General features: G+C 35.1%; 1 protein-coding gene across 6 annotated transcripts in view; it reads left to right on the forward strand.

The window, feature by feature from the left end:
- Positions 1–16,855, forward strand: part of PPP2R3A (protein phosphatase 2 regulatory subunit B''alpha) — a 150,090-nt gene that overhangs the window by 76,936 nt on the left and 56,299 nt on the right. For all 6 annotated transcript variants that reach the window (XM_079155007.1, XM_079155008.1, XM_079155009.1 and 3 more), the window contains one exon: positions 9,664–9,738. In XM_079155007.1, coding sequence (XP_079011133.1) covers positions 9,664–9,738 — 75 coding nt within the window. The remainder of the gene's footprint in view (positions 1–9,663; positions 9,739–16,855) is intronic.

Consider the following 16,855-nt stretch of genomic DNA (forward strand, 5'->3'; position numbering starts at 1 on the left):
TCCCTCAGCCTGGAACTATGCCATAGTTCTGACATGGTGCTAAGACATTAGCATTGTGGGTTACTATTGAGACATCAGTCATCCCTAGTCAGAAGATGCCTTCAGATCCAGAGGGTCCTTGCTGAATCTGTGCCACACTTCAGCTCCAAAATCTTTGATGTACCACGTATCTATTTTCTCTTGAGATTTTAGCTGCTTTCCTGGGACTGTTGCCAGGAATCCATTGACTTCACTTTTTTTTTTTTTTTTTTTTTTTAGTTGTAGATGGACACAGTACCTTTATTTTATTTATTTACTTATTTATGTGGTGCTGAGGCTTGAACCCAGGGCCTCACACATGCCATGCAAGTGCTCTGCCACTGAGCCACAACCCAGACCCAACTTCACTTTCTCACAGTGAGATCCTATGATCTGCAGAAATCTTCATCCTGTCATGTTCCTTTATGCTTCCTTGTCTTTGCCCACAGATATCCTTCCCTGTAATGTCTGCTTCCCTTCCCATTAGGTGTATATTATAGGCTCATGTGCAGGGTCCACAAGTATTTGACCTAGCTGACCTCTGTTAAGGTTAAAGGGAAAGATAATTCCATCAGAAATAGCCTTCTTGGGGAGTATTTCTATCTAGGCCTTTCCATGAGAATCAGGTACATATCAGTTTTGGATCCATTTTTGCTAAAGTGTGTTTCATGTCCTGAGATATTGCTTGTTAATGTTTTTCATTTTGTGTCTAAATATTTGGTTTTCCTAAGGAAAGCACAAATTCTTTGAAGAATTTGTTCTCTTCATTCCTATTGAGTTCATTCACTCCATTGATTTAGATATTCTAGTAAATCCTCATTGGCTGTTAGTGAGGAAGCATTAAGAAAGGCACAGAAATAACTTGGTTATGATTTTTTTAAATTTAAAGTCATGGCTATTTTTTACATTTTATGTAAATATATGCACATAAAATACCTAAAGGTAACCATTAAGCTGATTTTTAATAGCATATGGCATATATTTTTACTTACAATAACAACTATCCATGTTTAAAAGATGAAGTTTGGTTCTCATTGGCTTTGGTTATTCTTAGACTCATATGTGATTTTGTTGCCCTCAAAAAAAAAAAAAAAATCTCATGAGCTGAGCACAATGGTGCACGCCTGTAATCCCAGCAAACTTGGGAGGCTGAGGCAAGATCACAAGTTCAAACCAGCCTCAGCAACTCACCAAGGCCCTAAGTAATTTAGTGAGACCCTGTCTCAAATAAAAAATAAAAAACAGACTGTTTATGTGGCTCAGTGGTTAGTGTCCTGGGTTCAATCCCTGGAACAAACAACAACAAAAAATATTCATGAGAATGAGAATTCTTTTTTTTTTTTTTTTTTTTTGCAGTGTTGGGGATTGAACCCAGGGCTTTGTGCTTGCAAGGCAAGTACTCTACCAATTGAGCTATATCCCCAGCCCAAGAATTCTTAATAGATTTTTTGTTTAATCAATATACATTATATACACTACATATTCCTGTGGAATCTCAGATATTTAGTATTTGAACAACATTGCTAATAAAACTTCAGGTTTTATTTTTCTCTATTTATTCCCCCTCCTCACCCTCTAGATTCTTTTTTTTATGAGATACATTTTATTTTTATCTTTTGTTCTTTTGAGATATACATGACAGTAGAGTATATTTTGATACATTATATATACACAAAGTATAACTTCCCATTCTTCTCCACATAATGTGGAGTTACACTGGTTGCATACTTATATATGAACATAGGAAAGTTATGTCTGAGTCATTCTACTGTCTTTCCTATTCCCATCCCTTCTCCCTTCCCTTCATTCCCCTTTATCAAATCCAATGAACTTCTATTCTCTAACCTGCCCCTTTATTGTGAGTCAGCATCCACCTATCAGATAAAATATTTGGCCTTTGGTTTTTTTGGGATTGGCTTATTTCACTTAGCATGATAGTCTCCAGTTCCATCCATTTACTGGCAAATGCCATAATTTCATTCTTCTTTATTGCTGAATAGTATTTGCTGAGTAATATTATGTATGTATACCACATTTCTTTTATGAATTCATCTGTTGAAGGGTACCTAGGCTGATTCCATAGCTTGGCTTTTGTGAATTGAGCTGCTATAAACATTGATGTGACTGCATCACTATAGTATACTATTTATAAGTCCTTTGGGTATATGCCAGGGTGTGGGATAACTGGGTCAAATGTAGTTCCACTCCAAGTTTTCTGAGGAATCTCCATAGTACTTTCCAGAGTGGTTGCACCAATTTGCAGTTCCACCAGAAATGTATGAGTGTGCCTTTTCCTCCACATCCTCACCAACATTTATTGTTACTTGTGTTCTTGATAATTGCCATTCTGACTGGAGTGAGATGAAATCTGTGTAGTTTTAATTTGCATTTATCTTTTCATCTTTGCTAGAGATGTTGAACATTTTTTCATTTATTTGTTTACTGACTAGATATCTTCTTCTGTAAAGTGCCTAGTCATTTCCTTTGCTCATTTATTGATTGGGTTATTTGGGTGTTTTTTTGTTTTTTTTTGTTTTTTGGTTTTTTTGTTTTTTTGGTGTTAAGAGTTGTTTTGAGTTGTGTATCCTGGAGATTAATGCTCTGAGGTGCAGGTAGCAAAGATTTTCTCCCACTCTATAAGCTCTCTCTTCATGTTCTTGATTGTTTCCTTTGCTGTGAAGAAGGTTTTTAGTTTGATACCATCCATTTATTGATTCTTGATTTTACTTTTTGTGCTTCAGGAGCTTTGTTGAGGAATTCAGTTCCTAAGCCAACATAATGGAGAGTTGGGCCTACATCTTCTTCTAGTAGGCACAGAGACTCTGGTCTAATGCCTAGATTCTTGATCCACTTAGAGTTTTGTGCAGGGTGAGAGATAGGGACTTAATTTTGTTTGGCTACATATCGATTTTTGGTATGTTTTTGGCACCTTTGTTTAGTATGAGATAACTGTTATTTTTGTGGGTTTGTTTCTGTGTCTTATATTCCATACCATTGGTCTTCATGTCTCTTTTGGTGCCAACACCATGCTGGTTTTTTGTTTGTTTGGATTGTTGATGGACCTTTATTAATCTTTATTAAGTTATATATATGTGGTGCTGAGAATCGAACCCAGTGCCTCACACGTGCTAGGCAAGCGCTCTATCGCTGAACTACAACCCTACCCCATCATGCTGCTTTTGTTACTATAGATCTGTAGTGTAATTTAAAGTCTGGTATCATGATGCCTCCTGCTTTGCTTTTCTCACTAAGGCTTGCTTTGGCTATTCTGAGTCTCTTATTTTTCCAAATGAATTTCATGACTACTTTTTCTATTTATATGAAGAACATCATCATAATTTTAATAGGAATTGCATTAAATATGTATAGCACTTTTAGTAATACGGCCATTTGATAAAATTAAGTCTGTCTATCCAAGATCACAGAGAAGTTTTCATCTTCTAAGGTCTTCTTCAATTTCTTTCTTTAGTGTTCTAGTTTTCATTGTAGAGGTCTTTCATCTCTTTTGTTAGATTGAGTCCCCAGTTTTTTTTCTTGAGGCTATTGTGAATAGGGGTAGTTTTCCTAATTTCTCTTTCAATTGATTCATCACTGATGCATAGGAATACATTTGATTTATGGGTGTTGATTTTATATCCTGCTTCTTTGCTGAATTTATTTATGAGTTGTAGAAGTTTTCTGGTGGAGTTTTTGGGTCTTCTAAATACAGAATCATATCATCAGCAAATAGGGATAGTTTGAGTTATTTTTTTTCCTCTTCATATCCCTTTAATTTCTTTCTTCTGCCTAATTGCTCCAGTAGGAGTTTCCAGGACTGTGTTGAACAGAAGTAGTTAAAGAGAGCATCCCTGTTTTGTTCCCATTTTTAGAGGAAATGTTTTCAGTTTTTCTCCATTTAAAATGATGTTGACCTGGGTTTAGCATATATAGCTTTTACAATATTGAGGTATATTCCTACTATCCCTAGTTTTTTCTAGATTCATTCTTGACTCAGATTTCACCCATGCAAACTACATCTTTTGGGATTTTTCTGAATAGCTTTGGTTGGGTCTGGCCAATAAGAAATGCTGCTAGTAGATGGAAGGGGAGAGAGGAGAAGTTGATATATCTTCCCCACTCTTTGCTTCAGCACAGTAACTCTAGCCTTCTATAATACAGCTTCTGCACAACTCCTTATCCTTTGGCCCTAGGGATAATAACGGTATCCTCCTCTGGCTAGTTTCTACATGCTTTGCCATTTCCTTGTTTGCTCCCTTAACGATAATATAACCTAATAATGCACCTCAATGCCTTAGACAAACAAGAACAAATCAAACTGTAAATGTGTAGAAGGAAGGAACTAATAAAGAACAAAGCAGAAATGAATGAAATAGAGACTAAAAGAACAATACAAAGAATCAGTGAAACTAAGTCAGTTCTTTGGAAAAATAAAATTGATAAACCTTTAGCTAAACTTGTGAATAAAGAGAGAAGTTCCAAATAAATAAGATTAGAGATGAAATAGGAGACATTGTAATAGTTACCACTAAAATTCAAAGAATCATTAGGGAATATATAGAAAAACTATATGCCAATAAATGGGAAAATTTGGAAGAAATGGATAAATTTCTGGGCACATATGACCTACTGAAATTGAACCAAAAGGATATAAAACATCTCACAGATGAATAACAAGTAATGAGATTGAAGCAGTAATAAAAAGTCTCCCGACAAAGAAAAGCCAAGAACTGGATTGAGTCATTGCTGAATTGATCAAACTTGTAAAGAAGAACTAATACCAGTGCTCCTCAGATTATTTGATAAAATAGAAAGGGAGGGAACCCTTCCAAATTCTACAAAGCCAAAATTATCCTGCTACCAGAACTTGATAGGACACAACAAAAGAAGAAAACTGTAGACCAATATCCCTGATGAACATAGAAGCAAAAGTCCTCAGCAAAATACCTGCAAATAGAATTCAAATAGCACACTAAACAGATTATACACTATGATCAAGTTGGTTTTATTCCAGGGATGCAAAGGTGGTTTAACAAATCAATAAACATAATATAGCACATAAATAGAACCAAGGATAAAAACCACATGATCATCTCAATAGATGCAGAAAAAGCCTTTCATAAAAATCAGCATCCCATTATGATAAAAGTCCTGAATAAGTTAACTATAAAAATAATCATACCATGACATAATAAAAACTATATATGACTGTACATAGCCAACATCATATTGTATGATATTTCCTCTAAAATTAAGGTACAACACATAGGTGTCCACTCTCAGCACTCTTATTCACTATCAAACTAGAAATTCTGGGCAGAGAAACAAGCAAGAGAAAAAAATAAAAAGTCACATAAATAGAAAAGGAAGGTGTCAAATATCACTGTTTGCAGATGATGTGATTCTGTATACACATAATATCCTAAATACTTTACCAAAAGACTCGGTACTGATAAACAAGTTCAGTAAAGTGGCAGAGTACAAAATCAACATGCTACAATCAGTATCTTTTCTATATACCAGTAATGAACTCACTGAAAAAAACATCAGGAAAGCAATTTCATTCACAGTAGCCCACCCCTCCCATACACTCATACACATAAAAAGATCCCTAGGAATAACTTAGGTAAGAATGTAAAAGACCTCTACAATGAAACACTGAAGAAAGAAATAGAAGAAGACTCTAGAAGGTGGAAAGACCTCTCATGTTCTTGAATTGGGAGAATTAACATTTGTTAAAATGGCCATACTATTGAAAGTAGTCTACAGATTTTGTGCTATCCCCAACAGAATACCAATGACATTCTTCACAGAACTAGAAAAAAAAATCCTAAAAGTTGTACAGAAACACAAATAGCCAAGAATCCTGAGCAAAAATAGTAGTGCTGGAAGCATCTTAATACCTGATTTCAAAATATATTATAAAACCTTAAGAGCAAAAATAGCATGGTATTGGCATAAAAATAAGACTTGTAGACCAAAGGAATTGAGTAGAGGACCCAGATATAAATCCACACAAGTTCAGCCATCTGATTCGACAAAGGTGCCAAAAGCATACATGGATAAAGAACTGTCTCTTCAGGGCTGGAGATACAGGTCAGTTGGTAGAGTGCTTGCCTAGCACGCACAAGGCCCTGGGTTCAATCCCCAGCACCACCACGAAAAAAAAAAGAACTGTCTCTTCAACAAATTGTTCTAGGAAAACCGGATATATAAATGTAGAAGATTGAAACTAGACCCCTATCTCTTACCCTATACAAAAACTCAACTCAAAATAAATAAAAGACCTTCATATAAGACCTGAAAATATGAAATAACTAAAAGAAAATATGGGGGACATCCTGAGAGATATTGGGACAGGTAGTGATTTACTGGGTGACTCCATTTGCCCAGGAAACAAAAGCAAGACTTGACAAATGAGATTACATGAAATTAAAAAACTTCTGCACAACAGAGTGAAAAGACAACCTGAAGAATGAAAGAAAATCTTTGCCAGCTACTCATCTGCCAGAGGATTAATATCTAGCATATATTTTAGTTTTTTTATTATTAAAATCTTTTTTATTTTTATAAGCAACTGCATTTTGATTCATTGTATACAAATGAGGTACAACTTTCCATTTCTATGGTTGTACACAATGTAGATTCACACCATTCATGTAATCATATATATACATAGAGTAATACTGTCTGTTTCATTCTACTAACTTTCTGTCCCCCACCCCATTTTCCTCTACACCATCCAAAGTTCCTTCATTCTTCTCTTCCCCCCACCACCCACCCCTCATTATATATTATCATACTCTTATCAGAGAACATTCAGCCTTTGGTTTTTTGGGCGTGGCCTATTTCACTTAGTGTGATATTCTCCAACTTTGTCCATTTACCAGCAAATGCCATAATTTTTCTTTATGACTGAGTAATTCCATTGTGTATATATACCACAGTTTCTTTATCCATTCATCAGTTGAAGGGCATCTAGGTTGGTTCCATAGTCTAGCTATTGTGAATTGAGCTGTTTTGAACATTGATGTGGCTGCATCACTATAGTGTGCTGATTTTAAGTCCTTCGGGTATAAATCAAGGAGTGGTATAGCTGGGTCAAAATGGTGGGTCCTTTCCAAGTTTTCTGAGGAATCTCCATACTGCTTTCCAGAGTGGCTGCACCAATTTGCAACTCTATCAGCAATGTATCAGTGTACCTTTTCCCCACATCCACACCAACACTTATTATTGCTTGTGTTCTTGATTATAGCCATTCTAATTGGAGTTAGATGAAATCTTAGAGTGGTTTTAATTTGCATTTCTCTAAATTACTAGGGATGATGAGCACTTTTTCATATATTTGTATATCTTCTTTCATATACCTGTATATCTTCTGCAAAATATCTGTCCATTTCCTTAGCCCATTTCTTGATTGGGTTCTTTGTATTTTTGGTGGAAAGTTTTTTAAGTTCTATACAAACTTTGGAGATGAGTGCTCTGTCTGAAGTGTGTGTGGATCTAGCATGTATTTTAAAAACTAAAAAAATTAACAAAAAGTAATATCCAGACAATAAATGGGAAAATAAGCTAAGCAGTTTTAAAAATATACTTCAAGAACAAGGAAATATAAATGGTCAATAAATATATAAAAAATGTTCAATATCTTTAGTCTTCAGAGAAATGCAAATCAAAACTGCATTGCAGTTCCATCTCTTCCCAGTCAGAATGGCTGTTATAACAATAACAACAACAAATACTGTCAAGGGTGTGGAGGAAAAGGCCACCCTTTTACACTGTTGGTGGGAATCCTTAGGATACCCACTATGGAAAAAGGAGTATGGAAATTCCTTGAAAAACTAAAAATAGAACTTTTATATGAAGTAACTGTACCACTACTGAGCATATATCCAAAGGAAGTGATGTCAGCATACAGAAGAAACACCTGCATACCCATGTTTACTGTGGCATTATTCACAACAGCCAAGTTATGGAAACAGCCTAGGTACCCATCAAAAGATGAATGAATAAAGAAAACATGGTATATATACACAGCAGAGGTTTATTCAGCCACAAAGAATGAAATCTTGCCATTTGCAGGAAAATGGATGGAACCAGAAGACATATGTTAAGTGAAATGAACCAGACAGAGAAAGATAAATACAGGGGATATATGTATTCAAAATAATGAGAGACAAGGAAAGGAACTGTCACAGATTGGAAGAGACCAATGAGACATAAAAACTAAATGCAGCCAAGCACAGTGGTGCACATCTATAATCTCAACTACTCCAGAGGCTAAGGCAAGAGTGTCGCAAGTTCAAGGCCAGCCTCAGCAACTTAGCAAGACCCTATCTTAAAATTAAGTTTTGGGGCATATAGCCTTATAGTAGAATACCCCTGGTTTCAGTTCTCAGTATAGTAAAAACTCAATGTACTATAAGATACTAGAACAGAAAAAAACGGTGAAATTTGAATAAGGTCTGTAGTTTAGTATTGTATCATCATTCATTTCCTGGTTTCAGTCATTGTACTGTGGTCTGTGAGCTGCTATGGGAAGCTAGAAGAAGGGCCTAGAAAATTTTTCTGTAATTTTTTTTTGCAACTTACCTGTGAGTTCAAATTGTTTTTAGATTAAAAACAAATAAGATTCCCTGGCTGTAGACTATGTCGGTAGTTACGTATAGCTAACAGCTGTGAAGAAACAAAGAGAGATAGCTGATGTTTGTCCATTGATGACTATCCAATAAATAGATTATATCTATGTTGCCATTATAGTTGCCTCTGGTTATTAACAATAATAATCTCTAATAGATTCTCTAGGCTCAAAGTACTTTCAAATTCTGATTAGAAAATAAAAAGTATTTCAAGGTTTTAATTATTATATTATAATAATTGTTAAGGACAAGATAACAAATTTTAAAACAAACAAAATTTTAAATTACAAAGGGATTTTTCCACATTTCTCTTTTAATAAAAAACTGATGGACATTAGCTGGCTCACATGTCTTAACATAGATTTCAACTGCATGGATTTTTTTGTTTGTTTTTCAAAAACTTCTCATGCCTGTAGAGTAAGAATGAGAACCATTCTCATTGACTTCTGTCAATCCTTTTTGTGTAAATAATACTTAACAACTCCTGTCAAAATCCGTTAGATGAATTTCCTTGACATTTCTTTTTTTTTTTTCCTTTTTTCTTTCTTGGTACCGGAGATTGAACTCAGGGGCACTTGACCACCGAACCACATCCCCAGCCCTATTTTGTATTTTATTTAGAGAAAGGGTCTCACTGAGTTGCTCAGTGCCTCACTTTTGCTGAGACTGACTTTGAACTCTGATCTTCCTGCCTCAGTCTCCTGAGCCACTGAGATTATAGGCATGCGCTCCTTGACATTTCTTGATGTGTGAGAATTATAGTGTATACTTCTAACACATTTGATTCACAAATCATAAAATATAGCTAAATTAAAGCATACTATGCATACAATCACTAATTATGCTTATAATAAAATTTATACTTCAAATACTAATTAAATTTCTAGTACATTATTCAATATTTTTAAAGAACAGATTTGCTCAACTGGTATCTTATTCTACAGGAAGGACAACATTCCATAGATGTTTTTTAAAAAAATTCATTAATTTAGTTTTGGATCTTTTTCAGGATGTGGTGGATACACACCCTGGCCTTACGTTCCTGAAAGATGCTCCAGAATTCCACTCTCGCTATATCACTACGGTAGGTTGACTTCTATTTTATCTTAATGTGTTAAGTCCCAAGTTTTCAATTCTGCAAATATTTCAGTGAAAGCAACACAAGTACATTAAAATAAGTTGGAAATCATAATCTAGAGTTTATATTATACAACTGATCATTAATAACAATGTCCTTAATAATAATAATAATGAATATTATCACTGATCATTCACCTGTTTGCCCAAAAGGGTAGAATTCTAAAAACATAAATATTTATTTCAACATTATCAGAAGTGGTATATTTGTTGCTCAATTTAAGCTTTTTTGGAGTTCCTTAAATGGAATGATAGGACATAATAGGTTAATATTAAATCACTTTTTTATCACTGTGTAGTATCCAGGTTTTCAGATCTTCCATCCATAAGGTAACATGGGCTATGATGATTATTTTTTTTTTTGTGGTGCTGGGGATTGAACCCAGGGCCTTGTGCATGCAAAGTAAGCAAGCACTCTACCAACTGAGCTATCTCCCAGCCCAGTGATAATTATTTTGAGTGGAAGGAAAATAATGTGAATTCAAATTATTAATTTCTTTATTTGTATCCATTTCCCTCATATGTGTCCCATACTTAAAAGAGGACTCTTGTATAATCAAAATTAAAGTAATATACTCATTCTGACTTTATGATATATATCTTTGCTGTTATGAATATTAATATTCATTTGATCTTTAGCATTTCCTGATAATACTGAAAATAATTTTCAACAGCTTATTCTAGAAAGAGATGTGTCCCTAGTACTTCAAAGGTAGAACTAGAAATAATAATGAGAAGTTGCTTATGTGTAAACAGAAAACAAATCATCTATGAATCTAAAGTAATCACAGTTCCATTTTGTGAGGTGCTCTTACTCCCTGTTTCTCAGGCACAATCTCATTCAGTCAGTCACAGGGCAGCCAGTTCCTGCATTCCCTGCCCTGACTCCAAGATTATCTTTGGGCCTTCCCGTACATTCAAGACAGGACATAACTCACTTTCACTGACAAACTCAAGTGAGATGACCCTTGCCTCTAGCTCAGATCCTCAGCTAAATGGGGTAGCCTCTTCTGAGGAGTACCCTGTCATTCTGAGGGTATAGTTGTGCCATGTTACAAAATACTACTGAGTTTTTGTTTTATTTTATTTTGTTTTGTTTTTTGCTCCTCTTGTAGGAACTTCTTTCTTTGCTCTTCCACTAGCTCTTTTGTCATTGCAAAATTTTGTAAGATTTTTGTGAGCCAGAAGGTGTCACTGTCATCTAAGACTATCTCAGAAGTTATTTTTGCTCATTAACCACAACACTAAACTAAAATTACTTCTACCACAATCACCCTGGCCCAGTCGCTCTCATTTTTCACTTGTATTACTTCTAATTGGTCTTTCCATTCTACTCTTATTGTCCTATAGTCTAGTTTCCCCATAGCAAATAGAGTTGTCCTTTAAAAACCTAAGTCAGAGCATGTCACTCCTCTGCTTGAACTCTCCAGTGGTTCCCCAGCTCACTCAGAACAAAAGCCACAGTCCTTGCCAACCCTCTAACCCATCCCACCTCCCACCTATATCTTCACAGCCCTGTAATCTCATCTCCTACCTACTTCCCCTGCTTTGCTGTTCCTGAGCAGACCAAGCCCACTTTTGCCTCAGGTGCTTTCCACTTTCCTCCTCCTGGAACACGCTTCTACATATTGCCACCACATCATTCCTCCCTCACTTCATCCAGATACTTGCTCATGTATTCTGTCATCACTCTGCCTTCTTGGCCCATCTTCTCACTCTGCTCCCCCTTCACACTCTTGTTCTGCATTATTTTTCTTCTTTACTCTTATTAACTGATATTTAAATTTTAGTGTATCTGTTGTCCATCTCCTAATATATAATACAAACTCCTCAAGAGCAGGAACTTTGTCTTTATTTTTCACTGCTCTATGCCCAGTACCTAGAATAGTGCCTGACCCATAATAGACATACATTATTGTGTGGATTATTCTGCTTTATCCACAGTTCACAAAAATGAATGCATTACTCAGAAGTAATCATTAACCATAAAATACTTGTGATGAAACATGATAATATAGCAAATCAAAACAGCATCATAGCATAAGTAGTAAGCAAGATTCAAATGGGAATACAGAATGTAATCTGTATGTACTAAGATAAGTAAGTGATTGCTGTTGTGATACTCTCATATTACCAACCAAAAAAGAAAAGCATAAATAAAAGGTATAATAATGATCATCTGGAAATAGAATTTTATTGTACTGGTTCTCCCCAGTGCCTTTAGTGTTATGAAACCTGGTCAAATAATAGCATGAGATCATTGAAACTTTTGTGTTATTTCAGAGTACAATAAGTTTTTCTAGAACAAATGCATAATAAGGCCTTCTAGTATGAAATTTGTTGATGATCTTGTTAGGCACAAGAGTGCCCAAACTAAAGCCTTGTCTTCTAACCTGCTCATACTAAAAACAGAGATCACACTGTTTCTAAGAAACTTATAAAAATCAGCCTCAGAATTAATGACGTATAGCTCCAAAGAGCAAAATCATTTCATCATTTGACCCTGTTGAATATCATACAGTCTCAGTGGCATACAGAGTAGAACAATAATACACAGGTTGAGCATCCTTAATTCAAACTCTGAAATGCCACAAAATCTGAAGTTGTTTGAACATTGATTTAGGCTGGATTATTCTTGGATTTAGGCTGGGCATGGTGACACACCACAGGCCTGAGGCAGGAGTGTCACAAGTTCAGGGCCAACCTGGGCAACTTAGACCCTGTTTCAAAATTTTAAAATTTTTAAAGAGTTGGGCATGTAGATCAGTGTTAGAGTACTTGCCTAGCGTGCATGAGGCTCTGGGTTCAGTTCCCAGTACCACACATGCATGTGCGCACGCACGCACACACATAGAGTCTCAGATTTTGGAGCATTTCATATTAGAGATATTCAACCAGTACAGTATATACACATCCAAAACATTCTGAAATCTGAAACATTTCTGGTGTTATCACTTGGATAAGGTAACTCAACCTGTATTCTGTATTATGTATGCATGCTAGTGTTCTTAAATCACATCACTTTACACTGGGAAGAAACCACTGATGCACAGCATGACTCAAAAATTAGATTGTATGTGGTATATTGGACAACTCTTATTTTTTAAAACTATCTTTAAAAACCTTTACTATAGGGCTGGGATGTGGCTCATTGGTAGAGCACTTGCCTAGCATGTATGAGGCACAGGAATCCTCAGCACCACATATAAATAAATGAATAAAAAAAAAGTTCTATCAACAACTAAAATAATTTTTTTAATAAAACTCTTTACTACAGAAAAAGACTTTAGGTAATTATTATGTCAGTTGTTCTTATTCTGAAAAGATGGCACCAACTAAATTAGTGATTGAACCTACTAGGGAAGGATATTGGCTAAATCATATTGTTCTACTGTATGCCTGTACAATGTGTAACAACAAATCCCAACATTATGTGCAACTACAGTGCACAAATAAAAATATGGAAAAAAATAAATGCACCAAAAATCAGTCCATATTCCTTCTTTATTTTCTGAAAGAGTTAACAATTGAGAAATAAGCCTCTTGATTTTGAATGAAAATAAAATTAAGAAATACCTGCAAATTGTAGCCCTTGAGTTTGCAGTTTTGCATATTGTACAAAGATTGCCAGTGGAATAAAAGACTCCACTTATCAAAACTGACGTATTGGGGCTGGGGCTGTAGCTCAGTGGTAGAGCACTTGCCTAGCACTTGTAAGGCATGGGTTCGATCCTCAGCACCACATAAAAATAAATAAATAAAATAAAGGTATAAAAAAACTGAAGTATTGCAACCTTGGAGGAAACAGCACTTACATGAGTTTTTAAATTAAGCAATGAGATTTAAAATATTTCTTTAGACACTAGTGCTGTTGGTAAAGATGTTTTTGTAATTTGCTCAGATGGTGTCTTGGTGATGTGTTCAGTGTCTTGATTGGCCTGACTTCATTACTTTAGCTTTTTAATTGTTGAAGACAATGTATTGATGTTTCCTAAGAAGTCTAAGTTGTTTGGTGAAGACTGTTCATCACCAAGAGCTTATTAATTCCCCTTGAAAATTTGGCTCTTGACACAGAAAGAAATCACTTTTATTATATACATTTTTAAATTATTTATTTTTTATTTATTTGATGCTGGGGATTGAACCCAGAGTTGCTCTACTTACTGAGCTGTACCCCCAGCCCTTTATTTTTTATTTTGATACAGTGTCTCCCTAAGTTGCCCAGGCTGGCCTCCAACTTACTATCCTCTTATCTCAACTTCCTGAGCAGCTGAGATTATAGGTAGGCATGAGCCACCATGCATGGCCTAGGTGCATTTTTAAAATTGTCCAAACTCTACAAAGAAATACTTTTCAGAGCCTGAATTCACCCATCACTGCGGGCCAAGTGGAAGAGCCAGGTTTCCAGCATTCAAGTATGTTGATGGGCACTCAAGTCACCTACAGTGAGAAAGTCTTTGTAATTTCTGTAGCTACATTTAATCTACTTTAAAAACCATACGGCAGATCCACCAAACACTTCTATTCCTGGTGGCTTATATTTATAAATTAGAGGTTCCAATTCAATAGATATAAAAATGAAAGGAAACTTTGATTCAACTTGTCTATCAAGTTGATTAGCAATACCTCAGTGAAAGATTTGTCAGTTTCATTGCCCTCACTGGGAGTAAATTATTATTCGGATTATTATTTATTTTAAAATTTTGTTTGATCTTTTTATTTGGGAGGATTGTTTGATATTTTTATCATTGTGATTAATTTTTTTATTTAAAAATGGTAGACCAAAAGTGAGAAAAATAAAACCATAATTAATGTAGTACCAGCAGCTACATGCTTTTACCACTAGATGGTATTCCTGCCTAAGCAATCTAAAATGCTGAATCAGTAATATGTAAACCAGCAAACATGCTGATGAAGTGGGGCTACTGAATAAGGAGATTTAGGCTACAGAAAAATGAAATACAGATATATTATCTTATGGTGCTAGATAAGCAGGTTAGCAGAGGCTAAAAATAGGAAATACCTATTAGACGGCTTGCATATTTTTAAAATTCTGTCAAAAAGAATTTAAAAAGGAAGAAAAGTAAAATAAGTAAAAATGAATACAGATTAAAGTTTTGTAATTTAACATAGTACTTCTATAAATAATATACTTGAGCATGTAAGTATAAAATCTAAATTGGAAACAGACTTTAAATTTATCAAAAATCAAGAAATAAGGATAAAAATCTAATGATACTCAAAAAATTTGGCAAGTACATTGAAATTGACTTTTTAAATTAGAGCTTTATAGTTATACATAGTAGCTGGGTTCATCTTGACAAGCTCATACATCATTTAGGGAATTTAGTTTCAGTTCATGACTTCCCTTTTCCCTCCTGTCCTCCTTCCTTTTCCATCCTCCTTTCCCTACTCTACTACAGTGTCTTTCCCTTGTCTATTTATTTATATTTAATTGGTTCTTTTTACTTAGGCTTAAAGGTGAAATTTCCTATGGTATATTTATATATGCACATAACATGATTTTTTAAGAATTCATTCTGTATGGCCTTCCCTTACCCCTCCCTCCACTCTGCCTCTCAATCTCCTTCTACATTACTGAGCTTCCCTTTATCCTTATGATATCTTATCCTTCCCTTCCCCTTTCCTGTTTTACTCTGTCTTCAACATGTGACAGAAAACATTTAACCTTGTAGTTTCTGAGTTTGGCTTATTTCACTTAAGACGATATTCTCCATTTACGTCCATTTACCAGTGAATGCCATAATTTCATTTATTTTTTATGACTGAGTAGAACTCCCCTGTCTATATAGTCCACAATTTCTTCATCCATTCATCAATTGATGGGAGTCTGGGTTGATTCCATAATTTAGCTATTGTGGCTGTATCACTATAATATGCTGATTTTAGGTCTTTTGGGAAAATACCAAGGAGTGGAATAACTGGGTAATAGTGTGTTTCCATCTCTAGTTTTTTGAGGAATCTCCATACTTCTTGTTTCCTGAGTGAGTGTACTAGTCGGCACTTCCACCAACAATGTACAAGTACACCTTTTTCCCTACAACCTCACCAGCGTGTATTATTGTTTGTATTCTTGATCATTGCCATTCTGACTGAACTGAGATGAAATCTTAGTGTAATTTTGATTTGCATTTCCCTGGTTGCATTTTTTCATGTATGTGTTGGTCATTTGTGCTGCATCTTTGGATAAGTTTCTGTTTAGTTCTTTTGCTCATCTATTATGATTTGAGTTCTTCGTATATTCTGGAGAAGTAACTGGCCAATATTTTCTTGTATTCTGTAGGCTCTCTCTTCATGCTCTTAATCATTTCCTTTGCTTTGCAGAAGCTTTTAGTTTAATGGCATCTCACTTACTTATTCTTTGTTTTCTTATCTTGCACTTTGGGGATCTTGTTAAGGAAGTCATTGCCAGCACCTATACAATGGAGTGTTGACCCTGTATATTCTAGCAGTTGCAGGGTTTCTGGTGTAATTCCTAAGTCTTTGATAGAGAGAATAGTTCCATTTTTCTATATATTGCTATCCAGTTTTCCCAGCACCATTTGTTTAAAAGGCTGTCTTTTCTCCAAGATATATTTTTGGCAACTTTGCCAAAGATCAGATGGTTGTAGGTATGTGGATCGGTTTCTGTGTCTTCCATTCTATTCCACAGGCCTTCATGTCTATTTTGATGCCAATACCATGCTGTTTTTGTTACTGTATTTCTGTAATATAATTTCAGATCAGATATTGTGATGCCTCCTGCTTCACTTTTCTTGCTTAGTATTGCTTTGGCTATTCTGGGTCTCTTATTCTTCAAAATGAATTTAAAAATCATTTTTTCTGATTCTATGAAGAATGTCATTGATATTTTGGTGGGTACTACATTGAATCTGTATATTGATTTTAGTAATATGGCCATTTTGACAATATTAATTCTGCCTATCCAGAAACATGGGATGTCTTCTCATCTTCTAAGGTCTTCAGTTTCTTTCTTCAGTGTTCTATAATGTTCATTGTAGAACCCTTTTACCTTATTGATTAGATTAATTGCACTGCCAATG

The sequence above is a fragment of the Sciurus vulgaris genome (genome assembly GCF_902686455.1).
Source record: "Sciurus vulgaris genome assembly, chromosome: 10".
NCBI lineage: Eukaryota > Metazoa > Chordata > Mammalia > Rodentia > Sciuridae > Sciurus > Sciurus vulgaris.